Below are 26,591 nucleotides of genomic sequence, written 5' to 3'. Positions count from 1 at the left end.
CAGTTTCAGTCGTTTTAATGGCTACCGTAGAGGTTTCACGTTGCATTTTAAGCCCAAGGCATTGTCTCTAGCCATCTCCTGTGCAGTGCTGGGAGTGCAGGGCTCTGCTGTTCACATCCCCTCCTCCTTGTGTGGTCTGGGGGTCCAGAGTTTGGGCTTCACTTTGTTTTTTCACCCTTGCCCAGGCCAGGCTCCCATAAGCAGATCCTGAGACAGGGACTCAAAGGGACAGATTTTTGGGGGAATTCCAGGAAGCCACCGTGGGGGAGCTGGAGGTGATGAGGGTGGGAAGGGGCCAGCCCAGGGCTGAGCAGGTGACTGTGCAGGGGGCCACGTCTCGGGTGTTCGGTCCAATGCTTCGGCCAATGCTGTGGCCGGCCCAGTGCGCTGCCGAGGAGGCCTCAGGCAGAAGCTGCAGAGGGAAGGGAACAGCAGGAGAAGCCAGGAGCCGTGGAGTCCTCTTCCTACGGATCCCGCGCTCCAGGCCCAAGGGAGCCCTGTGGGTCCGCACCCCCCAGGTGTCATGGCAGCACCAGGCCCACTCGACTGCAGCTTGGTTCTGCTGCAGCTCTGCCTTCAGTGCCAACCTCATGCTACCAGGGCAGGTGGGGCTCGGGGAAACTAGTGTTGCCCCTGGTTTGGGTCCTTCCAGCATTGGGGGTGGGAGTGTCAGCTCTTCCTATGGAGTGGTGAGCAAACCTGCAGACGCAGAAGCTTCAGAGCAACCTCGGGATCAAACGTCAGGGGACACCTGCCTGGATGTCCCCACCAGGGCCCTGCCCGCTCTGACTTAAGTCCTGGGCTTGGGCCTCCGATTCGTTGCCTTCCCACTGCAGAGTGGAGGGCAGAGACGCTGCCTGAACCACAGTGGGCCCCCGACACTCACACTTGGGCTCACCCCTGGCTTTCAAGTGCTCCTTTCTCTCCTTCTGCCATTTGTAGCCTCGATTGGCGGCAGTTACCTGGTCCACCCCCTGCCCTTCCAACTCACCACCAGTGAGTGTAACAGGTGACTATGTGGGAGCGTGTGTCTTCGTCCCGCACTGGTGCCTGGTTGCAGCTTGGCGGCGGGGTGTCCACCGCCAACATCCCATCATGTCACAGCTTGGGTTCCCCAGAAGCTGACCCCGAGATGGAGTTTGGGCTAGGAGCTCCCTCTTAGGGGTCAGCCCCTGCGACAGGAAGGGGGAAGCAGAACCAGATAGAAGGGGCCCCAGACCACCTGCAGGGACCATCAGAGTCCTGCCTGTGGACACAATGACCACCTTGTGTCTGTGTGGCTCAGGTGAGGTGGGTTTGCAGCCGAGGCTGCTGCCCCAGAGTGGGGCGGGGTCTCTCGGTGTCTTCCCACTGGGGACCCCCAGTGGCAGTGGTGATGTCTGCGGTGGCCCTCTGTGGCAGAAGCAGGGGGATGTGTATATGTGTGTGTGTCTGTATGTACACATCTCTCATATACACACACAAGAGAGATGTTGAGGAGTTGGCCCGTGCGATTGCACTGTGGGCAGCCTCCAGGGTGGAGCTGGCGTTGCAGCCGTCCGGAGACAGAATTCCTTCTTCCTTGGAGGACCTCAGTCTTTTCTCTTAAGGCCCTCAACGAAATGGATGAGGCCCCCCTACATTATGGGGGGTCATGTGCTTTACCCAAAGTCTACTGATTTAAATACTTTTTTTTATTTTTTGAGATGGGAGTCTCGCTCTGTCGCCCAGGCTGGAGGGCAGTGGCACGATCTCGGCTCACTGCAAGCTCCGCCTCCTGGGTTTATGCCATTCTCCTGCCTCAGCCTCCTGAGTAGCTGGGACTACAGGCGCCCACCACCATGCCTGGCTAAGTTTTTTGGTATTTTTAGTAGAGACAGGGTTTCACTGTGTTAGCCAGGATCGTCTCGATCTCCTGACCTCGTGATCTGCCCACCTCGGCCTCCCAAAGTGCGGAGATTACAGGCGTGAGCAACCATGCCTGGTCTACTGATTTAAATACTAATCACATCTATGAAACACCTTCATGCCCACCCGTGTTCATTGCAGTAGCAGTTCCAACAGCCAAGAGGTAGGAGCACCTAAGTGTTCATCAGCAGATGAAACCGAGCGTGGTCCATCCCAAAAAAAACATTTCACTCAGCCTTAAAAAAGATGCCTGTTCCAGGCCGAGCACGGTGGCTCACACCTGTAATCCCAGCATTTTGGGAGGCCCAGGTGGGAGGATCATGAGGTCAGGAGATAGAGACCATCCTGGCTAACACAGTGAAACGCTGTCTCTACTAAAAGTATAAAAAATTAGCCAGGTGTGGTGGCACCCACCTGTAGTCCCAGCTACTCGGGAGGCTGAGGCAGGAGAATTTCGTGAACCCGGGAGGCGGAGGTTGCAGTAAGCTGAGATCATGCCATTGCACTCCAGCCTGGAGACAAAGCGAGGTTCCACCTCAAAAAAAAAAGTAGAAGCAGCAGCCTATTCTGTCATATGCTACACCACAAATGAAGCTGGAGGACATTAATTCGGCCACAGAAACACAAACACTGGATGATTCCACTCCTAGGAGGTCTACAGAGTCAAAATCTTTTTTTTGTGTGTGTACGGAGTCTTACTCTGTCGCCCAGGCTGGAGTGCAGTGGTGCAATCTCAGCTGGGTGACAGAGGGAGACTCCGTCTCAAATAAAAAACAAAACAACAACAACAACAACAAAAAAAAAACAGAAAGTAGAGTAGTGATTGCCATAGGCTGGGGGAGGTGGAAGAGGGGAGCTGCTGTTTAATGGGTGCAGAGGGTCCGTTTTGCAAGATGAAAGGTTCTAGAGATCTGCTACATAACCGGGTACAGCCATTAACACAACTGCACTTGTACCTGAACGTGGCTGAGGCAGTTTTCTAGTTGTTACAGGGTTTTTCTCTTTTTCTGTTTTCTTTTTTTTTTTTTCTTTTTGAGATGGAGTCTCACTCTGTCGCCCAGGCTGGAGCACAGTGGCCGGATCTCAGCTCACTGCAAGCTCTGCCTCCCGGGTTCTCGCCATTCTCCTGCGTCAGCCTCCTGAGAAGCTGGGACTACAGGCGTCCGCCACCATGCCTGGCTAATTTTTTTGTATTTTTTTTTTTTAGTACAGTTGGGGTTTCACCGTGTTAGCCAGGATGGTCTCGATCTCCTGACCTCGGTGATCTGCCTGCCTCAGCCTCCCAAAGTGCTGGGATTACAGGCGTGAGCCACCAAGTCCAGCCTCTTTTTCTGTTTTTTTATTTTTTTGTATTATTTTTATTTTTGTTATGGAGAATACCCCTTCGGTGATCAGAAGAGACACAAGATGGAAAATAAAGATTGGATGACTCTCAGGTCTTAGGGGTACAGGTACAGGGCATGTCCAAAGGCCACACAGAGGCTGGTCAGCACGAGGAGAGTGGGACAGAGGGCAAGGACCTGGACTGCTGCTTGTACTGGGCCTGGGTATGGGTAGAAGCCTATATGGAGAGGAGAGGGGTTGACGGTGGTTGTGACCATGTTGCTCCTCCCCACCTTTGTCAGGGCCAGGGCAGGGCTGGGGGTGGGTGTGCCCTCTGCTTTAAGTCGGGCTCCAACAGCTTTGAGTTTCACTCGTAAGCCCACCAGGATGTCTGGAACCTTCAGGACTGTGGCCCAGGAATGTCAGACGCTAGAGGCCTGGGAATGGAGGAGGCAGAGCCTGCTGTCCACTGGCTGTGAGAGTTGTCAGGGTGGGGGCTTGTCCAGGGCCACGAGGCCAGTGCAGTTCTCTGTGTCTTTGTACCCAGCTGGCCAGCACCTCGGGACCCCGGACCAGAACCCAGGATGGGCCCTGGCCTGGGTGCTGCGGCTCCTGCATTCTGTGCCCCTGGGGGAAGGTGCTCAGTGCATGAATTGTCCCCTCCCCAGCCCAGGGGAAAGCTGAGGCCAGGGAGTAGCCAGGATGAAGGTCAGGGCCTCCCTTGGCCCCACCAGACCCAGGGCTGCTTCCCTCCAGCCCCGGCCCTGTTTGGCTGGAGGTGTCCCAGGCCGTTGGCCTGCCCTCCTCAGCATCAATCTTGCAGTCTCAGCAGCTGGCCTGGGTCTCAGTGGGAGGCATCCTGTAGCTTCAGGTTTTTTTTTTTTTTTTTTTTTTTTTTTTTTTTTTTTTTGAGACGGAGTCTTGCTCTGTCACCCAGGCTGGAGTGCAGTGGCCGGATCTCAGCTCACTGCAAGCTCTGCCTCCCGGGTTTACGCCGTTCTCCTGCCTCAGCCTCCCGAGTAGCTGGGACTACAGGCGCCCGCCACCTCGCCCGGCTAGTTTTTTTGTATTTTTAGTAGAGACGGGGTTTCACCGTGTTAGCCGGGATCGTCTCTCGATCTCCTGGCCTCGTGATCCGCCCGTCTCGGCCTCCCAAAGTGCTGGGATTACAGGCTTGAGCCACCGCGCCCGGCCAGCTTCAGGTTTTTTGGCAGGCAGAGGGCTGGGCTGGCGGGGGACACTGAGTGCCCCACCTGCTCAGAGTCTTCATGCCGCCAAGGGGCCAGTTGGGGGGCAGGTGTGAGTGTGACCCTGAGGACCCTGCCCTGCCACTGCAAACCTCACACCCCTGCCTGGGTGGGGCAGGGAGGAGCTGGACCCTGGCTTTGGGAGTCTGGTGGGTAATTAGACCCAGACAGGGAGGGGTCAGTGCGGGTCTGAGGAGGGAACACACGTGTGCAGGCGTGTGCTCCACTGTGGCGTGTTGATACTGACCAGCCTGGGCACCAGGCCCCCTCGGGAGCCAGCTTTGCTGTTCTGAGTGGAAGGGAGGTCAGGTTTCCTTGAGAAACCCCAAAATAGCCCCCAACTGTGCCCGACTTCCAGCGGGCAGCCCAGCCCCCAGGCCCTGTCTGTCTTGCCCCCTTTCCCCCTTCACCCCCAGCCCATGTCCTGCTGTCTTCTCCCTGAATGGTGGACCCTCAGCCCCTCCTGTACAAGGTGGTCAAGAGGTGCCTAATGCATTTGTTCATTCGACCTGTCCGGAGAGTTTGTGACATACTGGCACGGGGCTAATGTTGAGTCCACCAGGATGGGAGGGTGGCCAGTCTCCGAGCCACTGGGCACCAGCTGGCCAGGATGGGCCTTCAACAAGAAATCTCACTGGTAAGTGATGACAGCATGGGACCAGGGTCCCGTGAAGACCTGCTGGAGGGCCACACCTCTGGAAAGGTAGACTCAGAGCTTGGTCCGGTGAAGAGGGAACAGCAAGGGGAACAGTGTGTGTGAGGGTCCCGCCACATCTCAGCCCTTTCCTGAGGGCCCCGCCACGTCTCAGCCCTTTCCTGAGGGCCCCGCCACGTCTCAGCCCTTTCCTGGCCCCTGCACTCGGCCTTCGGTGCCCATCTTCAGGGTTGGGGGAAGCCCAGGCCAAAGCGGGCCGGGAAGGGGCCCTGTGGATAAGGCTGAGAGCCTGTCCCAAAATAGGGCCAGCAGGATTTCCCACCCATAAAAGGCTCTTGGAATCTGGACCCTGGGGACCCCAGGCAGCCAGGCCCAGCTAAAACTCAGCTGCCACCACTGCCCCAGCGTTCTGCCCACAGCAGCCCTGGTGCCACCACCCTGCAGAATCCTGTCAGATAACCACCGACATGGTAAGGCTGCTCCCTGTGCCCGATGGAGTCTCTAGCGGGCTGGTTGGGTAGGTTGAGCTGGAATCTGGAGGTGCGAGGACCTACCAGGGAGCCTGGGCAGGAAGAGGCTGAGGTGGAAGAAGTGACCAAGCCCTGCTGCCACCAACAGAGCCCTTGTTCCGGGGCCAGGGTGGAGCAGCCCTTTCTGGAAGCTGGCTCCCAGATGGGCAGCAGCAGTGGTGGCAGGCAGGTGTGGCCCGGTGCTGGACTCTCCCTCCAGAATGCCACACAGGCTGGAGCCTAGGACTCTGCTTCCTGGGCTGTATCCCAATCCTGGGCTGGAAGCCCAGGCCAGGGCTGGGAACCTCCCCACCCTGCTCTCAGCTTCCTTTACCTGTCTCACCTAGTGTCCATTGCCAGGCTCCAGGACTGCAGCCTGGCCCGCCTGGCCCTGCAGCTCCCGCTGTTCCCTCGAATGCTGGCCCCTGCCTGTCTGGCCTTTGCCCCTGTGAGCTGCCTGGCAGAGCCCTGCTGGCCCTGCAAACCCCTGGCGTGTGACCCCTTGTCCGGGAAGACTGCTCTGCGCTGGGGGCCTCCTCTCTTACCACTCACCTTGAAAGGCTGCCAACGGAGGGATGGGTGCAGGGGTATCTCCGATCCTTCCCTGGACACAGGGGCAGAAGGGACTCCTGGTCAGGCCGGTGTGGGTGTCCCCTGCAGACAGAGCGCCTGTCGGCTGAGCAGATCAAGGAGTACAAGGGAGTCTTTGAGATGTTTGATGAAGAGGGCAACGGGGAGGTGAAGACGGGGGAGCTGGAGCGGCTCATGAGCCTGCTGGGTATCAACCCCACCAAGAGCGAGCTGGCCTCGATGGCCAAGGACGTGGACAGAGACAGTGAGCTTGTGGCTGGAGTGGGGTGGGTAGCCTCGGGGAGCGGCCCTGGGTCAGGTCTCGGTGCCTATGGGGGAAGAGGCAGAGCCCATGGGGAGTGCTGTGCCCCCGTCCCTTGCGCCCCAGCTGTGCTCCTTGCAGACAAAGGGTTCTTCAACTGCGATGGTTTCCTGGCACTAATGGGAGTTTACCATGAGAAGGCCCAGAACCAGGAGAGCGAGCTGAGGGCGGCATTCCGCGTCTTCGACAAAGAGGGCAAGGGCTACATTGATTGGAACACACTCAAGTAGGGCCCGGGCAGGGGGCAGGCGGTGGGCGGGCACGGGCAGGGCCGATGGAGTGGCTCAGCGCCAGGCCCCACAGGTACGTGCTCATGAATGCAGGGGAGCCCCTCAACGAGGTGGAGGCGGAGCAGATGATGAAGGAGGCTGACAAGGACGGGGACGGGACCATCGACTATGAGGGTGAGTGGGCTGGAGCCCTGGGAGCCAGTGGCTGGGCCAGGGCAAGTTGCTGACCTGCCCCTCTGTCCCCAGAGTTTGTGGCCATGATGACCGGGGAGTCCTTCAAGCTGATCCAGTAGGGCGCAGCTGCTACAGTCATGGGAGGCCTGCCCGGGAAGGCCACTGCCACTGCCCCCTGCCACCCACTCCCCCAGCTCTGTGCAAAATAAATGTTCTAGCCTGACTTGCGTGTGCCTCACTGTCCCAGCCAGGGTTGGGGGGCAACGGGCAAAGGCATGGGGCTGGAGAAGGAAAAGAGTTTTCCTGGCCAAGCCACAGAAACATAACCCCAGTCATTTCTGCCAGGACACCTGACACCACCCATTGCCCAGCTCAGGGCTAGGAATGCCAGCCTGAAGCCTGGACGGGGTACAGGCCAGGGACCATGCGCTCGCCCTGCCTGCTTGCACTGGGGGTTGGCTGCCCGAGGGTTCCTCCCATAGCCCTGGAGTCCCAGAGTCCTTCCCACATAGGCAGAGATCACTTAAATACAAACTTTATTCTCTCTCCAATAAGATGCAGACGTCACAGCTGGCCCTGAGCGCCCACCTGAGGCTCAGGCCCAAGGGGCCTCTTCCAGGCTGAGGGCCTGCTGGGACTGGGCCAGGGGCTGAGGCTGAAAGCAGCAGCCTGCCTAGGGGGTGACGCCATGGGGCTGGTGTAAAATGACACCAAGGCTGGGGCCACAGCAATGTGTGGGATGGTGGGGTGGGCTGGGGGCCCTTGGCTCCAAGCACTAGTTCTCGAAGCTCTGGTCCATTGTCCTACCTCCTTCAAGGGGCACCAGGGCTACAAGGTGGTAGTTGGGTATTGGGCCCCGACTCCTGGGGCATTGGAGTGGTCTCTAGGCCTGAGGCCCTAAGGAGAGGACTGGGTTTCTGGGAGAGTGCTGGCCCTTCCTCTTTGGGCTTGGCCATCTTGACAGCTTCATCGTAGGAGGGTGGAGGCTCCGGGGCGTACAGACTGTAGGCAGGAGGAGCCATGGAGTCCGGGTCCAGCTCCCCAAAGGGTACGGGTAACTGCATGCCCAGTGGGTACTGCACGGAGCTGTAGGCTGCAGGAAACCAGAGTGGGTTCGTGGAGGCGGGCTTGGCATTTACCCCCGCCATCTCCACCCCCAACTCGAGTGCCCCTAGGCACTCACAGGTCACAGTGCTGTGTACAGGGCTGTCGCTGTCCATAGGGATGACCGCCAGGTCGCAGGACTGCCGTGCTGGTGGCAGATGTGGCTGGGCCTGCACCTGCTTCCGGAGGCAGCAGAACCGGACACAGCCGGCTGTGACCCCGCACAGCAGCAACAGGAGGACCGCCAGCAGGATGAGCCTAGAAGAGCAAGGCCTTCCCACTGGACTGACCCTCGGCCACCGGGCACCTGCACCCTGGGGAATGTCGTGGCACAACCACGGAAGACAGGTTAACAGGATAAAAAGCAGACAATGCCTCTGCACGTTGGAGACTGCCGTGGCCAAAGCCTGGCCTCCGGCTGCTGGGCCTGCCCTGGCTGTCTCTCCTGGGCTGGCCAGGGGTGGCCTTGGGCTCACTCCCAGGACTCGCTGTCCTCAGCGACTGCCCCACTGCTGAGCAGGATCGTAGGGGCTTCCCGCGGAGGCCAGGTGGGAGGGGTGGGAGGGAAGGTCCTGCTTGCTCGAGGTCACTTTCCGCCAGCGACCGGGACTGGACGACAGCGGAGGCGGCCTGGGGAGGTTAGGGCCGGGCAGGTCTGGCCCCGGTGACCCCCGCCCCAGAACCGTCGGACGCACGGCTCCGCCGCGGGCTCCACTTACCCCACGTGCCACAGGCTGCTCCAGCGGGCCTGGGGCAGACACCTGCGGGGACGGCGGCACCTGGAGCAGGCGGGGCATGGGCCGGCCGACCTCACCGCCCGCACCTCCCCACAGGGCGGGGCCAGGCCCCGGCTCCCTCCCCCCTGACTTACTGGTCCGAGGGGTCGCAGCTGCCGTCCGCGAAGCCCAGCGCCACCTGTGGGGACAGGGGTGAGCCCGGGAGGGGCGTGGTCCGAGCACGGACCCGCCCCGCGGTGGCCAAACCGAGAACGCGGCCCGACCCACCTGCGGCAGCGGCAAGAGCGGCAGCAGCAGCCGGAGCCCGCGGGCGGCCAGCGACCCCCGGCCCATGCTCTGCGGAGGTTGGAGCAGAGCCTGGCGGCGCGGCTTTATGGAGCCCCGCCCACCACAGGACACACCCACCACATGACACGCCCACAGAACTCCCGTTCAGCGTAAACCGCGCCCACCAGGCCTCGCTCGCCGCAGGCCCCTCCCACAGGCGCACACGCCTACTGGACGCCCCACACAGGGTAAACCCCGCCCGCCGGGCACCGCCCAGTGCAAGCCCCGTTCCTCGCAGGCCCCGCCCACAGGGGCACACGCCCACAGGACGCTCCACGCAGCGTAAACCCCACCCGCAGGTCCCCGCCCAGAGCAAGCCTCTTTCGCCGCAGGCCCCGCCCACAGGAGGCCTCGCCCACGAGACGCCCCCACTCGCTGGACCTCGGCTCAATGCAAACCCCACCCACTGGCTCCACGCCCGCCATAAGCCGCGCCCACCAGACACCGCTCAACGCAATCCCCTCCCACTGGGCCAAGCCCTACGTGTTCAGAGGGTTTGTCCGCCCCAAGCCCTGCTTCGCAGCTCCACCTGGCCCAGAGTCGCGAGGCGACGGTAGGTCTCGCCCTCAGCCCGGGCATGGCGCCTTCACCCCGGCCGGCCGAGCGTGGCCTGCTCTGGCGCTGATCTGGGCGTGGCCCGGGAACCCTCGGGAGCTGGCCTGGAAAGTCGTGGCTGCCTTGGGTGTGGTCCCTCGGGTCCAGTCTTGCAGGCAGGCTCCAGGTGAACTGGAGGGTCACGCCACCAAGATGCTGGGCGTCCCGAACGTGGTGTTTGCACACTGATTGTGAACCTGAGCTGCAGGCGCTGCCTGGGGGCTGGCCCAGGGGGCTGGAGCCTGGCCCTGGCTCTGGGCCCTTGAGGCTCTGGGTGCAGACCACTTTCCCAAAGCACTTGGCCTTGGGGGCCATGCCCCACCTGGGGAATGCGGCCTCCATTCCCGAAGGCCACAGGGAGCCCAGCACCCTTTCCTCAGCCTGCAATGTCTGCTGCTCCCCGTGCAGGGGCAGGCGGGGGCCATTTCTTCCAGGGGGACCCCTGACCCTTATCCCTCTGGCACCAGGCCAGGGGCCCTGTTAGGCTCTTGCTGCTCTCTGCTCCCCGTGCGACCAGCAGCACACCATCCGCCGGGCGGTCAGGCTAAGGGAGGTGGTCACACAGCAAAGGGCAGGGTCCATCTTACTGCAGGAGGAGCACACACCCCTTGCTCAGAACTGTTCCACATGTGGGCGCTGCTCAGTGTGCCCCACCCCTACAAAGGCAGTGACCCTGGAGGGCAGGGCCTCCTCTGTGTGGCTCTTCTGCCCATACCTGCCCCTTCACTGCATCACTCCTTCCATTTTCGGGCTCTGCCTGAAGTTGCCTTTCACCTCCCAGGGCCTGTGCCATGGTCCTCAAGGGCCCTTCCTGCCTGCCCAGCTCTCCGGGCCTCTGGCCATTCTTCCCGCCACGTTCGTTGACCGCGCTGGTTGTGGAGGCCCAGCACGGGAGTGGGAATGGGAGTGCATGTGCACCGCACGGCCTGAGACCACAGCCCCAAGTTCCGGAAGGTGAGGGTGCGGCCCCCACACAGGACCTGGGCAGGCCTCACCACTCAGTACCAGGGGCCTGCCAGCAGGAGAGTCGGGTCAGAGTTTAGAAGACAGGGGCCTCCTCAGGAAACAGTGCCCTCCAGGAGCACCTCCTCCTGCGGCTGGGGCCGGCTTGAACCTGGTGGAACCTGCCTTCCCCTCCCATCTGGTGTGGCGCAAGCTTGAGCCATGGTGGGTCAGCCCCAGGAAGGGCAGCAAGGGACGCATTGGACAGAAATCCTGCAAAATGCCACTGCAGGGTCAATGTCACTGGCTTGAAGTTTGGGGCAATGGCAAGTTCCTAGGCACTGTGGGCCCTGGGGGGCTGGGGGTGAGGGCAGGCAGCTCAAGACCAGCGTCCCTGAGGCCTATGCCCAGGAAAGCTCCCCGAAGCACCACCTGCTCCCCCCTGCCAGGCCAGGGAAGGCTGCATACGCTCTCCTGGTGGCTGCTGGTTGGGGTGGCACAGTGGCTGTGCTGCACTGTGACAGGAGGGCCAGGCTGGGTGGGCTCTGTGGGGACAGTGTCCAACAAGCCAGACTCCAGAGGGCAGGGTTGGGGTGGAGGCACCACTCTGAGCTCCAGGAGCATCTCACGGGCTGTGAGGGGCCTTCTCTGTTGAAGGGTGGGTCAGAGCCCAGAAAGCCGAGCCCAGACTTCTCTCAGATTAAAAGTAGAGACTTAAGTGCAGGAGCTGGGCCTCACCTGGCCCCTGCTGGGCGGAGGGGAGGGCATAAGTAGGCCGGGTTCCCACCATCTGCTCACCTTTGCTTGGGGTCATCTGGGGTCCTGGGACTTGGGAAAAGTCTGGAGGTTCCCGGGGCCTGCCCTGGGCTTTGGAGCCCTGCCCTCCCCACTGCCCATGGCCTCTCGGCTCTGGGTCAGCCTCAGCTCCGGCTGCACCCCTGCCCTCTGGACTGCCTGCCTGCTGCTCAGGGCACCAGGCTTGGGGGCCTTCCTCGAATTTGCATCAGGGTGGCCTCCCCACAGGTGTCCTGCAGGATGGCCCCGCTCCAGGAGGCCCTTGCCAGGCAAAGCGGGTTTCATGGCTGTGAGGGGAGGGGCTGCATCCCCAGGGCTCTATCCCCACTTCTCATTCAGTGCTCTGTCACCCACACTGCAGGCTGCAAGTGTTGGCCTACAAAAAGTTTATTGACAGGCTGTGGGGGACTCTCCTGGGGGCTCTGAGGGGCTCTGGCTAGGACGGCTGTGGGCTGGCCTGGCCTTCTCGCTGGTTCTGAGTCTGGGATCTCAAGAGTGGGCGCTCTTGGATGTACCTGGGCTTGCTGGGTCCAGGGCAGCAGGAAGTGGCCGTGGCACCATGTGGAGGGTGGCCTATTGAAATCTGCCTGGCAGAGGATGGCCAGGTCCCAGGCCCTAGGGTAGTATGGCCTGGCCCTCAGCCTGGGGAGGGCTTTGAGGGTGGGCAGGAGGGCCCGAGGGTGCTCTGTGCAGAGGCTTAGGGGCCAGTCACCACCTGGGCTACAAAGATGACCTTGTAGGTCTCCTTCACATCCCCCCTTAGCTGCAGCAGGGCCGACACCATGAGTGGGTGGTCTGGCTGGAACAGGAGGGGAGGGGAGAAGAGGCCTTTAGCCAGTGGGCACCCGGGGGAGGTCTGCTGTCTTCCCGCTGCCCTGCCCACCTGACTCCCCTGGGTCCTCCGCGGCCACCTCCTCCCCTGGGATTGGGCAGGGGTACAGCCCACCCAGACTTTGGCGTTCCCAGGGCTCGCTGGCCTGGAACCCGAAGGCACCTACATCAAAGTCCGCAGGCGGGACCCAGGAGATAGTGATGGTCTTCGTCTGGCCGCGCTCCACGGAGCCCCGGGAGGGCTCAATGGAGAAACCCTTGTGCTGCAGGGATGTGACACTGTCGAGGCTGAACTCAACGGTCTGTGGGGTATGGGGCTCCTGTAGGCTGGCGACCAGGCACCGCTCCCAGCAGCAGTGGGACTAGAGCTGAGGGTGCCCAGCTCCACTCACCCTCCCAGCTCTGACCAGCAGGCTGCCCACCCCACACCTGCCACAGGAAGTCCCAGACAAGCCCGGCTGTGGGGACAATCCCAGTGAGGGGCAAGGCCAGGAGGGGGGCTGCCCAGGGCAGGGGAGGCAGAGGGGGCTGCCTAATGTCCCCAGGGGCAATGCTGTGGGCACCTTCTTTGGAGATGGTTGGGTGGTCCGGATACAGCCCACCTGCAGCTCTCGGGTGGCAGGTGGGGCTGGCGTGTCTGTGTCGAACTGGATGTAGTCCAGGGCCACCAGGATGGGCCTCAGCTCCTCGGCCTCTGGAGAGGGAGGGCCTGGCCGGGAGCTGGCTGGAGGGGTGTGGCCAGGGGAGCTGCTCAGGGTCAGGCTGAGGCATGGGGTGGGGCTGCAGCGGGACTCCTGAACTCTGGTTAGCAGTGGCTCTCCTGCCAGGCTCAGGGGTAGAAGACTGGGAATCCCTGCCCCACTCTGCTGGGTCTCAGGGCCCCCGTCCACAGGGTAGGGGCACCAGGAGGCCCCGTGTCTGTTCCCTCCCCGGGGAGGGGCTCACCCTCTCTGTGCTTGGGGTCAAATACGGGGATCACCGTCAGAGACTCCACGGGCACGTCCAGGGGGTCCCCGCCCTCCACGAACATCATGTGCTCACGGGCGGCCCCTTTCAGCAGGATCTGGTGGGAGATTTTCTGGGGACAAGAAGTGGAGTGGCCTTGTCCCCAAAGCTCCGCAGCAGGGGCCCTGCTGGTGAGAGCTGGGCTGGCTCAGAGAAGGAGGCAGGGACGGCCTGGGGGCCCCGTGGGGCCCTGGACTCTGGTCTCTCGACCCATGACCCTCAGTATGGTGCTGAGTCCCCCAGCCATGGTACCCTCCGGGTCTCCAAAGTGGGGCAGTGCAGCGAAAGGCAAGGCTCTGGTTGGGGCCAGGGCCGGGCCCAGCTGAACTTGCAGAGCCAGAGCCGCACCTTTTCAAAGAGCACCACCTGGAGCCGGTCGGAGAAGTAGAGGCTCTCGTGGTCGGGGCTGAAGGTGACAGTGAAGTCCTGCGTCTTCCCGGGATCCATGACGCCCTTGACAGGGGCCACGCTGAACACGCTCTGGCCGTTGAGATTCTGCGTCCCTGCGGGTAGCGTGGGGTGCAGTTTGGCCTTCCCCACCTGCAATCACTGTTTGCCCTCCAAGCCCTGCTCCATAGAGCTCTGCACCCTGCCCACCCCCCACAGAGCCCCTGTCCTGCCGGGTGCCCCCCATGGCCTTGCACCCCCCGAACCCCCATGGATCCAAGTGCCCCCCATCTCACCACCCACCCCCCATCTCACCAACCACCCCCCCAGCTCACTGCCCACCCCCAGCTCACCAACCACCCCCCATCTCACCGCCCACCCCCCCAGCTCACCGCCCACCCCCCCAGCTCACCACCCAACCCCCCATCTCACCGCCCACCCCCCATCTCACCAACCACCCCCCATCTCACCGCCCACCCCCCCATCTCACCGCCCACCCCCCCAGCTCACCACCCACCCCCCCAGCTCACCGCCCACCCCCCATCTCACCGCCGCCCCCCCAGCTCACCGCCCGCCCCCCCAGCTCACCGCCCACCCCCCCAGCTCACCACCCACCCCCCCAGTTCTCCGACCACCCCCCATCTCACCGACCACCCCCCCATCTCACCAACCACCCCCCATCTCACCAACCGCCCACCCTCCAGCTCACCACCCACCCCCCAGTTCTCCGACCACCCCCCATCTCACCAACCACCCCCCCATCTCACCAACCACCCCCCCAGCTCACTGCCCACCCCCTCCACTCGCTGCCACTCCCCCGCTCCACCCACCCTTCACCCCGCTCACCAACCACCTCCGTCCTCTGGGAGGGAGAGCTGAGGAACTGCGGCAGCTGCTGCTGGCCCCGGCCCCGGGCGCTGGAGAGACTGTCCAGGAGCATGGAGAACTTGATGGGGAGCAGGGAGTTGTTCTGCAGCTGCAGAGAGCAGGCCACTGTCACCGCCCGCCAGCCCCAGCCTGGCTGCCTCCTTCCTATGGTCAGTGCCCAGGACTTGGCTGCTGCTATGAGGCCACACCCAGGTGGGGACCCCGGTGGCCTGACGACGCTGGCACACGTGGCGGTTTACTGAGCTGTGTGCCAACGTCCCTTTTTCCAGCCTCTCATCAGCCTTTGCCAGGCCGGGGCTTGGCTTCCCTGCCTGGGGCGCGTGGACAGCTCTGGGGTGCCACCTGTCCTCCAGGGCACCTGAGTCTCGCTCATGGGCACATGCTGGTGCAAAGGCATGAGGGCACACGGGGCAGTGCAGCTCGCCCAGAGGGCCGCAAACCCTCGCCCCCGGGTGGCTGAGTTGAGCTCCAAAGGAGTGAGTTCAAGCAGCAGGGCAGGGGGTGGTTGGGGGAGCTCTGTGCAGGGGCTGAGGAGGAGGGACAAGGAGGACAGGGAGGTGGGGTGACCAGGGGACATCTGTAGTCTCCCCAGAAAGAGGCCCGGGTCCTGCAGGAGAGGGCGGCAGAGGCGGCAGCTGTGTAGAGGGGGCTACCTGTGTCCCCACAGGCTCCCCGACCCACGGGTCACTTTCACAGCTGGCCTGAGTCCTGCCTGGTGGAAACCCTCCTGGGAGGCTGGAGCCAGCATGTGTGCTTCACCTTGAAGCCTGAGGACACAGACTCTCCGGCGATCACATAGCCCATGTTGAGGATGCTGCCTTCAATGGAGCACGTGATCATGGACGCCACGCCAGTGCCCACGAGGGTGAGGGTGAGCGTGCCTCTCTTGGTAATGATGTCCAGTGTTTCTTGAGCCTAAAGAGACCACATCCCTCTGTCAGGAACAGATGTCTGCTGGAGCCACGAGGGGAGCTCTGCCTCAGGGGCAGTGGGTTCTCAGTGCCGGAGCTGAGACAGCGCTGGGGCTCCATCAGCTCCGCTCACTTGCCGGCTGGCGTGAGGGCCTGGGCCAGGCTGCCCACAGACCCAGGCGTGGTCAGCTCCGGGCCTGAGCACAGGCGATGCCCGCCCCGGCCAGCGCCTTTGTCCTGCGGTGTGGGGAGCCTTGGGCCGCAGTGTGGCCGGGGTGGGCCTGGGACTCACCAGGATGCTCTCGTGGGGAGAGAAGGACAGCACCAGGACCTGGGTCTCACCCGCGCGTAGCAGGCTGGAGTGGTTCAGCAGGACGAAGGGGCCGTTGGGGTTCAGCAGGGAGAAGTCCAGCTGAGGGTCCATGTCAAGGAGGGGACACGGGTGTCTGCAGGCTCCACCACACCCTCCCCGGCCCCCACTCCCACCCCGCAGGCCGCCTGGGCTGGGTGGACAAGGACACGGCCAGATCCTCGGGACAGACGTTCTGGATGGAGACCTTCTTGATACTGCGGTGCCCTGAAATGGGGCAGGGAGCGTCAGGCCACAGCCCCAGCCCCAGGCCCCAGGGAGCACCCCTGTCAGGCGTGGGCCGTGGGGCTGGGGGAGGCGTGGGTGTGCCTGGGCACCGGGTGGAGGTGTGCGTGGGGCTGAGCGTCTCACCCACGGCGACGTCGCCGAAGTTAAAGATGGTCTTGCCTTTGTGGGACGTCACCACAACAGACGGCGCCACCGTCGGGCACCACAGCTCCAGGTACAGGGTGTTGTGGGGGCTGGGACGGGAAGGGCATGCTGAGGGCAGGGTGGGTGGCCCCCTGCCCGCCCAGGCCCCAGGGTTGGGCAGTAGCAGAGGACGGCGCGTTTGCGGCTGACCACGCCCCATTCTGGCCACGGCGCCTCACACCTGAAGCTTGGCGGTTCTGACCCTTTCCTGTCTTTGATGTCACCACTGGCAACAACACAGGGAACTACAAATGTGTCAAACTTCGCCTGGAACGCTCTGACCAGGGTGGCTCGGGCGGCCTGGTACTCGTCGGAACTGAAAGGAAGTCGGAGGTGTGCACTCCCGCCTCCCCCCACCCACCATCGGCCTAGGCCGGACCCCTGTGGCTCTGCCTCAGGGTCCCGGGGTTCCAGGCTGTGGCTGTCGCAGTTGTGTCTGACAAGCTGGCTCCTGTGGGGGCCTTGTCACGCACTTCAGGTCCTCGTCAGCTGGTGGCTGGGGGCTGGGGTTTGGGGTAGGTGCCTTTGGGCCCTGGATAGACAGCCATGTTCCTTTCTGGGGCCACAGGCGCCCATCAGAGCTTTCCCAGGGCTCATTCTGCACCCAAGGGGGCTGAGTGGGGGGCGGTGGCTTCACTTCCCACCCGTGGAGTGAGGCTATGGGCAGGGGTGTCAGGCCTGGGGGAATGGGGTGGGCAGGTCCCAGGAAGGCAGCACCTGCATCCAGCTGTGTCTGAAGCCGTCAGTCCTTCCAGCCACATGGGTCATTCTGGGCAGTCTGTGGGGGGAGGGGACTCTCCACAGGGGCCACAGTGGGTCCCACCAGAGGGGCCTGGAGGGAAGCAGGTGGGGCAGCCCCTCCTGGACCCACCTGGGGTTCAGCTCCCGCTTCCGCAGTTCCAGGACGTGGGGGACAGAGACTTTGAACAGCTTGTCGCGGTTCTGCATTCGAAGAGCGGAGAATGACAGTCTGTGCATGTCCTTCCTCTGGGAGGCCATATCCTTTCGGAACTGTGGGGGAAGAGACTGGCTGTGGGGCTGTGCAGGGCCCCAGAGGCACCCAGCTGCACCCTGTGGCTCCTCTGCGGCCAGTGCAGGAACCGTGGGAGCCCCAGTTGGATTGAATGGGGACCAGAAAACCGACCGGCTCCCTAGGAAGACTGTAGCCCGTGCAGAGGGGCACACGGACCCCCACAGAGCTGCCCACAGACTGCAGCGTCTGCTTCACCAGAGGATAAACCGAGGCACAAAGGAGTGAGGAGGCAGCCAGAACTGGGGTCCCCCCCGTCTTCACTGCCAAAGGCTGAAGGCAAGCGCTTCCCCTCGCGTGCACGCCCAGGAGGAACCCGGGCCGGGCCAGGGAGGGCGCATCTGGAGTGTGGCGGGCAGGAGCTCTCGAGGCCGCCTCCAGGGCCGGCGCTCGCCAGGCACATTCTGCAGGACCCTCCATGTTTCAGGTGCGCCTCTGGGGGCCTCCAGGTTGTGGGAGGGGCCCGGCATTGCATCCGCCGCACCCCTGGGTCGCAGCCCCTACTGCCCCCACCTCCAGAGCCCACCCTTCCCTGCTCCCGCCTGGCAGTGCCCTCAGGAGAGGAGGGAGGGTCTCAGTGAGCAAGCGTTTTAACCTCTCAGATGCAGCAGTGCTTGGGAAAGGTCTACCCTGCGCTCCTGGCACACGGCAGGGGGCCCCCAGGGACTCGAGGGTGGTGGAGTTTGTTCCTGCGACAGGCCCTTCCCCTACCCACGCCCCTCCTTCCCAGGCCCCACGCACGGATTTGGTCTCCATTTCTTTGTTCAGGAGTGGGAGGGCTTCCTGGCGGATCAGCTTCTCAGGCAGCACGGGCCGGAAGGCCACCTGGACCAGGCACCTCTGAGGAGAGACAGGCGTGGGCACAGGGGCTGCCACTTCTCTCCGCCCCCCAGGAGCCCCTGCTGGCACTCTACCTTCCTCCGCCCGTTGACTCTTCTCAAGGTCACCTCCCCCTTGAGATTTCAGCCTGTGTGCCCCTTCGGGATGGCCCTCCCTGGCCTCTGTCCCCCAGGAAGCGGGGGTGGGCTGCAGGCGTGAGCACCAAGCCCTCTGGCCATGAAGGGTGGGGGTCCTGTGATTGGAGGTGTTGAGAGTAGAGTCCTGGGCAGGCCGGGACCCGGTCCCCTGTCCATGGGGCAGCAGTGACAGCTGAGCCTGCCCTTTCCGTCCTTGAGTTTTATGGGCGAGTCCTACATTTTGAATCACTGCATTCACTGCAATCCCATGTGAGCCAGCTGTCCCCCACGTGCCCTTCCTCACTTAGGCCTTCAGCAGCCCTCAGGGTCACCTGAAGGCCCTGCCAGGCCCAGAGCTTTCTGCTCTGCAGGACAGGTGGAGTGCTGGGTGGGAGTGGCCGACGCCCTCTGTCCCCCCACTCCCCTTCTGCCTGTGAGGTCCGCTGGTGCAAGGGACTACACAGCCTTCCCCAGTCTCAACCTGGAAGCCCTGGATGGGTGCCGGCCAGGCCAGCAGCCTAGGGAGCTCCTGCCTCTCGGGGTCAGGCTGGACTGAGGGTACTGTGACCGCCCCCCCGGCATGGGGGGCCCTGGGCCCCATGCACATTGGCCATGGATCCGGGTCAGGCTGGACCAAGGGTACTGTGACCACCCCCCCGGCGTGGGGGGCCCTGGGCCCCATGCATATTGGCCATGGAGCCTTCCTCGGCCCTGCTTGGGTCTGATGAGGGCCAGGTTGACTTGTGCCCCTGTTCTCCAGGTTGAAACCCTGTGGTTAAAGGTGGGCAAAGGCAGACACCCTGGGGACAAATGCAGGTGGCGTGGAGCCCCTGCCTCCCAGCCGGCGTGTGAGGCCCACACCCACCTTTCCTGGCCACACGGTCCCCACCGAGGGCGAGATAGTGATAGGCGAGTCTGGGGGCAGCAGGAACTCGAAAGACGTGGGCCCCACGGGAGAGGTGTCCTCTGAGCCAGTGCGGGGCTTGGAGTGGGTCCGTGAGCTCATGCTCAGGTGAGAGTTGATGACATACACTGTGGCCACGGAGGTGTCATACAGGGCCGTGGCCGCAAACTTGATCTGGTAGTGGGACAGCTCTAGGGGTGGGTGGACGCCCACAGCCCGGCAAGACAGCTTGAAGCACCTGCAAGCAGCAGCATGGGAGGCCCTCAGCCGTGCAGGGTGTCTGTGTCCCTCTGTGTCAGGTGCGGGGGCCGCTGGGTGGAGGACAAGCCCTGGGTGAGGCTCACAGGGGCATGCACGTCCCTACTGCCCGTGAGGTCACTGTGCCGCTAACAGATTTCGAAAATACAGCGTATCTTTGTGCACATTTTAGGTGGGTAGCTAAAAATTTTGAAACATATGTATTCATTTATAAATAGAGATGGAGTCTCGCTCTGTTGCCCTAGGCTGGACTGCAGTGGTGGCATGACAGCTCGCTGTAGCCTCGAACTCCTGGGTTCAAGGGCTCCTCCTGCCTCAGCCTCCTGAGTAGCTGGGACTACAGATGCGTGCCACTGTGTCATGGGTAGCTAAAAATTTAATCACAAGTTTAGATAGTTGCAAAGGAAGTTGCAAAGGAAATTTCTAGCTTATTTTGTTAAATATTTATTGACATTTTAAAAACGTTTTAAAAACGGATCTCTTTCTCTAAATGTAAGCACAGGTGTCTACGAGGCCTGTTATGAACAAGTTGATTCCTGCCACCATCCATTAAAAAGAGGCCAGGACCTGGTTATTTTAACCTTTGGAAATTTCACATTTCATGTTTTCCTTGAATGTCTATTTCCGCTGTACTTTCCCCTTTGGTTTTTGTCCTAATCGTATGTATTTTATGCTATAAAGGACAATACTGCTATCACATCTGTCTGTAACAGAAAGCCTTCATTCATATGTAGTAATATTCAAATGCATATTTTTATGTCCTGTGACCACAGGCTCTAAATGTTTCAAAAAAGTCTTTAAAGGCCAGGCGTAGTGACTCACGCCTGTAATCCCAGCACTTTGGGAGGCCAAGACGGGCGGATCACGAGGTCAGGAGATCGAGACCATCCTGGCTAACATGGTGAAACCCCGTCTCTACTAAAAATACAAAAAACGCCAGGCGTGGTGGCTCATGCCTGTAATCCCAGCACTTTGGGAGGCCGAGACGGGCGGATCACGAGGTCAGGAGAACAAGACCATCCTGGCTAAAACGGTGAAACCCCGTCTCTACTAAAAATACAAAAAAATTAGCCGGGCGTAGTGGCGGGCGCCTGTAGTCCCAGCTACTTGGGAGGCTGAGGCAGGAGAATGGCGTCAACCTGGGAGGCGGAGCTTGCAGTGAGCTGAGATTGCGCCACTGCACTCCAGTCTGGGTGACAGAGCGAGACTCTATCTCCAAAAAAAAAAAAAAAAATTAGCTGGGCATAGTGGCGGGCGCCTATAGTCCCAGCTACTTGGGAGGCTGAGGAAGGAGAATGGTGTGAACCCTGAAGGCGGAGCTTGCATTGAGCCGAGATCACGCCACTGCACTCCAGCCTGGGTAACAGAGCAAAGACTGTCTCTGTCTCAAAAAAAAAATTTTTTTTTCTTAAAAAAATTGGCTGGGCGCACTGGCTCATGCCTATAATCCCTATAATCCCAGCACTTTGGGAGGCCAAGGCGGGTGGATCACCTGCAGTCAGGAGTTCGAAGACCAGCAGCCTGGCCAACGTGGTGAAAGCCCATCTCTACTGAAAAAAATGCAAAAATGAGCTGGGCGTGGTGGCCAGTGCCTATAATCCCAGCTACTTGGGAGGCTGAGGCAGGAGAATCGCTTGAAACTGGGAGGCGGTGGAGGTTGCGGTGAGCCGACATTGTGCCACTGCACTCCGGTCTGGGCGACACAGTGAGACTCTGTCTCAAAAAAAAAAAAAAAAAAAAAAAAAGGAAATAAAAAATTTAAAAAAATCTTTAAAAAATTAAGAAAAATTTAGGCCGAGTGTGGTGGCTCACGCCTGTAATCCCAGCAGTTTGGGAGGCCAAGGCAGGCGGATCATGAGGTCAGGAGATCAAGACCATCCTGGCTAACACGGTGAAACCCTGTCTCTACTAAAAATACAAAAAAATTAGCCAGGCGTGGTGGCGGGCGCCTATAGTCCCAGCTACTTAGGAGGCTGAGGAAGGAGAATGGCGTGAACCCGGAAGGCGGAGCTTGCAGTGAGCCGAGATCACGCCACTGCACTCCAGCCTGGGCAACAGAGCGAGACTCCGTCTCAAAAAAAAAAAAAAAAAAAAAAAGAAAGGAAATAAAAATGTAGTGATGAGATGTTGCTGGTCTCAAATTCCTGCACTCAAGCTATACTTCTGTTTCAGCCTCCCAAAGTGCTGGGATTACGGCCGTGGCGCCCAGTGCTCAATAAAATTATTTTTTAGTGGATATATCATTGATTATTAATAGTAGTCGATTTTTCTCTCTTTTTTTTTTTGAGAAGGAATCTCGCTCTGTCGCCCAGGCTGGAGTGCAGTGGCGCGATCTCAGCTCACTGCAACCTCCGCCTCTCAGGTTTAAGTGATTCTCCTGCCTCAGCCTCCCAAGTAACTGGGATTACAGGCACCTACCACCATGCCTGGCTAATTTTTGTAATTTTAGTAGAGATGGGGTTTTGCCATGTTGGCCAGACTGGTCTTGAACTCTTGATCTCAAGTGATCCACCCACCTTGGCCTCCCAAAGTGCTGGGATTACAGGCATGAGCCACTGCGCCTGGCCCGACTATTCAGATATGTCTATATTTTTTTGTGTCAGTTGTGTATTTTGAGAAATTTGTCCATTTCCTCAAAATTGTCATGTTCCCTGGTGCAAAGCTGTTCATCATGTTCTCTTCGTATCGTTTTTATATCTGTTAGGTCTGCAGTGATGTTCCCTTTCACTCCTGATACTGATGGTTTGTGTTTTCTCTTTTTATCCTGATTGGTCTTGCTAGGGGTAATGAATTTTATTAAATTGTACAAGAAAGACTTTTAGTTTGTTATTTTTCTCTGTCGACCATTTCATTTCCATTGCATTGACTTCCACTCTTAGCTTTATTAGGTCTTTTCTTCTACTCTCTTTGGGTTAATTTCCTGTGTTCTTTTCCTAATGCTTGAAAAGGAAGCTTAGATGGTTGATTTTCAAACCCTCTTTTCTGATATCTGCATTACAACGAGAAGCTTCCCAGGAGGTGCTGCTCTGACAGCCCACAGGCCTCCAACCTAACGGGTCCCAAAGGGAACCCCTGGTGGTGTCCATGAGGCTCAGTCACAAAAATACCCAGGCTGAGGGGAAACAAGCAAAATCCAGACCAGCAGCGGGGGCCTGAGGCGCCGACCTGGGGTCCCGATCTGTTTGGGGTTCTCCTAGCTTCAGCACTCAAAGTCCTGTGGCCTGAGAAACCCCTCAGTGCCAGGCACACCAGCATGGTGGTCACCCTACATCTGTGCAAGGGTAGAAGCGTTTACGCTTGCAAACACGTGTGTGTGTGTGTGCGTGTGTGTGTTAGGTTATAGGTACACAGGTATGGAATGAAAATGCGGCCCCTGGCATTCCCGACAGTGATGGGCTCTGGGGAGGGAGGGAGAACGAATCCACCTCCGACTTGAGGAAGAATGTTTGTTTCTGTAACAACGAAGAGAAATCGGAGGCAAGTAGGATAAAAGTCTAAGGTCTGTATTTTGGGTGGAGGGTACACGATGCTGACTTTCTGAGTTGACTTTCTGAGTTTGTGGATTATCTGAAAATGGAAGGGAGGAAGAGAGCAGAGGACGCAGGGCTAAGAAAGTTGGGGTCTTCTATTTTTTTCAGCACGTCACACACACACGAACTGCAGGGGGTGCTCTGGAGCCAGGGAGGTAGAAAAGCCTCTCTTAGGCAGGGCGCGGTGGCTCACGCCTGTAATCCCAGCACTTTGGGAGGCTGAGGCCGGTGGATCACGACGTCAAGAGACTGAGACCATCCTGGCTAGCACAGTGAAATCCTGTCTCTACTAAAAATACAAAAATTAGCTGGGCGTGGTGGTGCACACCTATAGCCCCAGCTGCTCGGGAGGCTGAGGCAGGAGAATCACCTGAACCCGGGAGGCAAAGTTTGCAGTGAGCCGAGATCATGACACTGCACTCCAGCCTGGTGACAGAGCGAGACTCTGTCTCAAAAAAAAAAAGAAAAAAAAAAAAAGCTCTCTGAACTGGGCTCCTTTTATTTTATTTTATCTTTTTATTTTTTATTTTTTTTTGAGATGGAGTCTCGCTCTGTTGCCCAGGCTGGAGTGCTGTGGCGCCATCTCGGCTCACTGCAAGCCCCACCTCCCGGGTTCACGCCATTCTCCTGCCTCAGCCTCCCAAGTAACTGGGACTACAGGTGCCAAAAGTGCTGGGATTACAGGCATGAACCACTGCACCTGGCCCGAACTGGGCTCCTTTCTGAGAGTGAGGAGGAGAGCCGGGCGCAGTGGCTTACCCCTGTCATCCCAGCACATTTGGAGGCTGAAGTGGGAGGATCACTTGAGGCTATAAATTCAAGACCAGCTTGGGCAACACAGTGAGACCCCGTCTCAAATATACAAAAAATATAAAAATTAGACAGGCATGGTGGTGTGTTCCTGTAGTCCTAGCCACACTCAGGAGGCTGAGGTGGGAGGATTGCTTGAACCGGGGAGGTGGAGGCTGCAGTGAGCCGTGATTGCACCACTGCACTCAAGCCTGGGTGACAGAGCAAGACCCTGTCTCAAAAAAAAAAAAAAAAAAAAAAAAAAAATCAATCAATAAATAAAATGTAAACGTTCAGAAAGAAATAATTGCACTTGAAAATGAGCAGTAGAAAAAGGTCGAATCACAGGTGACATTGCTGTGAGATGAGAGAGAATGAGGAGTGGAATTTATGTAAACGGTGAAGCACGCTGCGAAGCGGCGTTGTGAAGGAATCAAACGCTGCAGCCTAATGACTCCACGTGCGCCTCAAAGAGTTCAGAAAGTGACACAGGGCTGGAAACTGCGACATCAATAGGTCAGAGTCACAGGGCCGTGATTACGGATGGAAGGTGCAAAGCACTGAGCACCAAAGGCGGCTGAGGGAGAGACGACTGGGCGTTAACGCACCCCGGAGAAGGAGCCAATGTGGCTTTTGAAGTGGTCTGGCTGCCTGACTAGCCCGGAGGTCCTGCTGCCAGTGAACTCGCAACACAAAACAGAGGAACACGTGAACTGACACCACGGGACAGCATCCTACCTGTGGCAACTCCACAGAACAAACCTGCCTGGCTTCTTCGATAAATACATTTCAAGGACCCACAGAGATGGAGGGAGGCCCCAATGGCCCAGGTCAGTAGGACCCAAATGTGGGTGATTGTTTGACGAAGGCACAGAGGAATTCTGGGCAGAATGGAATCTTTTTGACAACGAGGCTGGAATAATTGGAAGCCTCTGTGCAAAAAAATGAACCTCAACTCGGCTCACATCTGAAACAAAGCGATCAAATGGACCACAGACCCAGCTGTGACTGCCCCCCAGTGTCTTGGCCTCTGCCCCAGAACACATCCCTGGAGACTGATGGTCCCAGCAGCAACGAGAACCCACGCAGGACCACGGCCACTGCTTCGGGTCCAGTTTCACCTCTCCCTCTACCACCTCCTTATCCCACTCTCAGGCTCAGGGAGGTGCAGAGACTGGCTGATCGCACAAGATGTCAGAGCATGCAGGTCTTTACACCAGGTCCACCTCTGGACACAGGTCCACCCACATAGAAACATACTCACTCACATGCATGCTCACACATACACGCACTAACCTTACACACCCACATACATACGCTCACACACATACATGCTCACTCACACACACGCTCACTCACATGTGCTCACACTCATGCAAGTTCACACACCCATGTACATGTACTCACACACACACTCACCCCCCATACGCTTACATACCTGCACTCACACATTCATGCAATCACATATGCTCACACACATACAATCCCACATGCTCACACACAGTCTCACACTGACAAACATGCACTCTTGCACACACCCATATGCACTCACACCTACTACAGTGATACGCCTGTATGTGCACACATGTTCATACACTCACACAGGCACACTCGCCTGTCCTCACACACGCTCACATACATGCACACCCACGACACACACACACGCACACACGGCTGAGCGGGCCCAGAACTCAAGGCTGCCCAGGTCCCAGGCCTGTCTGCACCCAGGTTTGAGGTTCCTGCCGGACGGCAGTGCTGCCCAGCGCAGCCCTGTGGTCAGCCAGGCAGGTGGGGCCAGAGGCAGGGATGTGGTGCTGCTGGGAAGGTGGCCCCTCCCGAGCAGGTGCTCCAGGCCCACTGCGTCCCCTCTCCCTGGCAGGCTCACCGGTTGATCTCAGACTTGCAGGTCAGCTTGAAGCTGTGTTCCTCGGCCTTGGTGGGCTGGAAGATCACCTCAAACTGCAGCGTTTCCAGGGGCAGGATCGTCCCAAACCCATCGTTGGGCTGCACATCCACAAACTAGAAATGGAAGAGTGCTCTGAGGGAATGTCATGGGGAGACCACGTGGACACACGTGCAGCAGGGCTGTGAGTGTGAGAGTGAGTGTGAGAGATTAGTGTGATCGTGTGTGTAAGAGATTAGTGTGATTGTGAGCGAGTGTGAGTCTGAGTGTGACAGATTAGTGTGATTGTGTGTGAGAGTGAGATTAGTGTGATCGTGTGTGAGCGAGTGTGAGTGTAAGAGATTAATATGACTGTGTGAGAGCAGATGTGAGTGTAAGAGATTAGTGTGTGTGTGAGCAAGTGTGTGTGAGTGAAACAGTGTGTGTGTGAACAAGTGTGTGTGAGTGTAAGAGATTAGTGTGATTGTGTGTGAGCGAGTGTAAGAGATTAGTGTGATTGTGTGTGAGCAAGTGTGAGTGTAAGAGATTAGTGTGATTGTGTGTGAGCAAGTGTGTGTGTGAGAGATTAGTGTGATTGTGTGTGTGAGTGTAAGAGATTAGTGTGATTGTGTGTGAGCGAGTGTAAGAGATTAGTGTGATTGTGTGTGAGCAAGTGTGTGTGTGAGTGAGAGATTAGTGTGATCGTGAGTGTGGCAGTGTGAATGAGTGTCAGCAAGTATGTGAGTGTGAGCACATGTGTATGAGTGCGTGAGCGATTGTGAGCATGTGCATGTGTGTGCGTGTGTGTGTGTGAGAGACGGGGGGAGAGTGAGGACGGTGGTGTTGGTAGCAGGGCAGCCCAGGGAAAGGTGAGGGGTGCCCAGGCTTGGGCCTCGTCCTAGCTACCTTGTGTGGCCCCAGCAGGGGAAAGTTCCAGAAGGAAGAGCAGAGAGCAGGATCTGGAGGGCAGGACGTGGATGGGACCAAGGGTAGGGGTGCAGCTGACAGGCAGAAGTTGGGCTG

The 26,591-nt window shown here is 59.3% G+C and overlaps 3 protein-coding genes across 9 annotated transcripts in view; 1 reads left to right on the top strand and 2 right to left on the bottom strand.

Annotated features, from left to right (window-relative positions):
- The first annotated feature begins 4,099 nt into the window (after positions 1-4,099).
- Positions 4,100-7,147, top strand: LOC105496718 (calmodulin like 6). 3 transcript variants are annotated; one of them, XM_071067893.1, is made up of 5 exons: positions 4,100-5,582; positions 6,282-6,456; positions 6,595-6,739; positions 6,817-6,917; positions 6,990-7,147. In XM_071067893.1, the coding sequence occupies exons 1-5, from the start codon at positions 5,580-5,582 to the stop codon at positions 7,034-7,036; spliced, it is 471 nt and encodes a 156-aa protein (XP_070923994.1). In that variant the 5' UTR covers positions 4,100-5,579; the 3' UTR covers positions 7,037-7,147. The 3 variants fall into 3 exon arrangements, with proteins under 3 accessions (XP_070923994.1, XP_070923990.1, XP_070923997.1); XM_071067889.1 differs by having other exon boundaries at positions 6,580-6,739; XM_071067896.1 differs by having other exon boundaries at positions 6,580-6,739; positions 6,837-6,917; positions 6,990-7,038.
- A 274-nt stretch (positions 7,148-7,421) lies between these two features.
- On the bottom strand, positions 7,422-9,135 carry LOC105496716 (transmembrane protein 52). 3 transcript variants are annotated; one of them, XM_024797583.2, is made up of 5 exons: positions 9,033-9,106; positions 8,893-8,964; positions 8,741-8,782; positions 8,101-8,279; positions 7,422-8,010 (listed from the first exon to the last, which is right to left on the bottom strand). In XM_024797583.2, exons 1-5 carry the CDS (start codon positions 9,089-9,091, stop codon positions 7,730-7,732), a joined length of 633 nt encoding a protein of 210 aa, XP_024653351.2. In that variant the 5' UTR covers positions 9,092-9,106; the 3' UTR covers positions 7,422-7,729. The 3 variants fall into 3 exon arrangements, with proteins under 3 accessions (XP_024653351.2, XP_011765590.2, XP_011765591.2); XM_011767288.3 differs by having other exon boundaries at positions 7,423-8,010; positions 8,893-8,936; positions 9,026-9,135; XM_011767289.3 differs by lacking the exon at positions 8,741-8,782 and having other exon boundaries at positions 7,423-8,010; positions 8,893-8,936; positions 9,026-9,131.
- Positions 9,136-11,785: 2,650 nt separating this feature from the next.
- LOC105496715 (cilia and flagella associated protein 74) overlaps positions 11,786-26,591 on the bottom strand; it is a 78,010-nt gene continuing 63,204 nt past the window's right edge. Inside the window, exons 25-39 of one of the 3 annotated variants that reach the window (XM_011767287.3) lie at positions 25,572-25,705; positions 19,071-19,347; positions 17,991-18,089; positions 17,091-17,230; positions 16,401-16,535; positions 16,160-16,269; positions 15,960-16,015; positions 15,731-15,850; positions 15,287-15,442; positions 14,486-14,615; positions 13,601-13,755; positions 13,193-13,325; positions 12,811-12,971; positions 12,415-12,549; positions 11,786-12,215 (exon numbers count right to left, since the gene is read on the bottom strand). In XM_011767287.3, the coding sequence (XP_011765589.2) occupies positions 12,114-12,215; positions 12,415-12,549; positions 12,811-12,971; positions 13,193-13,325; positions 13,601-13,755; positions 14,486-14,615; positions 15,287-15,442; positions 15,731-15,850; positions 15,960-16,015; positions 16,160-16,269; positions 16,401-16,535; positions 17,091-17,230; positions 17,991-18,089; positions 19,071-19,347; positions 25,572-25,705 (2,043 nt within the window). In that variant the 3' untranslated portion in view covers positions 11,786-12,113. Of the gene's footprint in view, positions 12,216-12,414; positions 12,550-12,810; positions 12,972-13,192; positions 13,326-13,600; positions 13,756-14,485; positions 14,616-15,286; positions 15,443-15,730; positions 15,851-15,959; positions 16,016-16,159; positions 16,270-16,400; positions 16,536-17,090; positions 17,231-17,990; positions 18,090-19,070; positions 19,348-25,571; positions 25,706-26,591 lie in introns of those variants that run through there. The other 2 variants (XM_071067886.1, XM_071067888.1) reach the window with 2 other exon arrangements.

This window comes from Macaca nemestrina, chromosome 1 (assembly GCF_043159975.1).
Source record: "Macaca nemestrina isolate mMacNem1 chromosome 1, mMacNem.hap1, whole genome shotgun sequence".
Classification (NCBI taxonomy): Eukaryota; Metazoa; Chordata; class Mammalia; order Primates; family Cercopithecidae; genus Macaca; species Macaca nemestrina.
The sequence above is the reverse complement of the archived record's forward strand: the minus strand, read 5'-3'. Positions and strand labels throughout refer to the sequence as shown.

Excerpts from the sequence above, each read along its gene's own strand:
- LOC105496718 (XM_071067889.1), top strand. Across the intron at positions 6,740-6,816 it reads ATTGATTGGAACACACTCAA|GTACGTGCTCATGAATGCAG; the intron begins GTAGGGCCCGGG and ends CAGGCCCCACAG. Across the intron at positions 6,918-6,989 it reads CGGGACCATCGACTATGAGG|AGTTTGTGGCCATGATGACC; the intron begins GTGAGTGGGCTG and ends CTCTGTCCCCAG.
- LOC105496716 (XM_024797583.2), bottom strand. The coding sequence starts at position 9,091 with ATGGGCCGGGGGTCGCTGGCCGCCCGCGGGCTCCGGCTGCTGCTGCCG. Across the intron at positions 8,783-8,892 it reads AGCTGCGACCCCTCGGACCA|GTGTCTGCCCCAGGCCCGCT; the intron begins GTAAGTCAGGGG and ends CCGTCCCCGCAG. Across the intron at positions 8,280-8,740 it reads AGCAGCCTGTGGCACGTGGG|GCTCATCCTGCTGGCGGTCC; the intron begins GTAAGTGGAGCC and ends TTGCTCTTCTAG.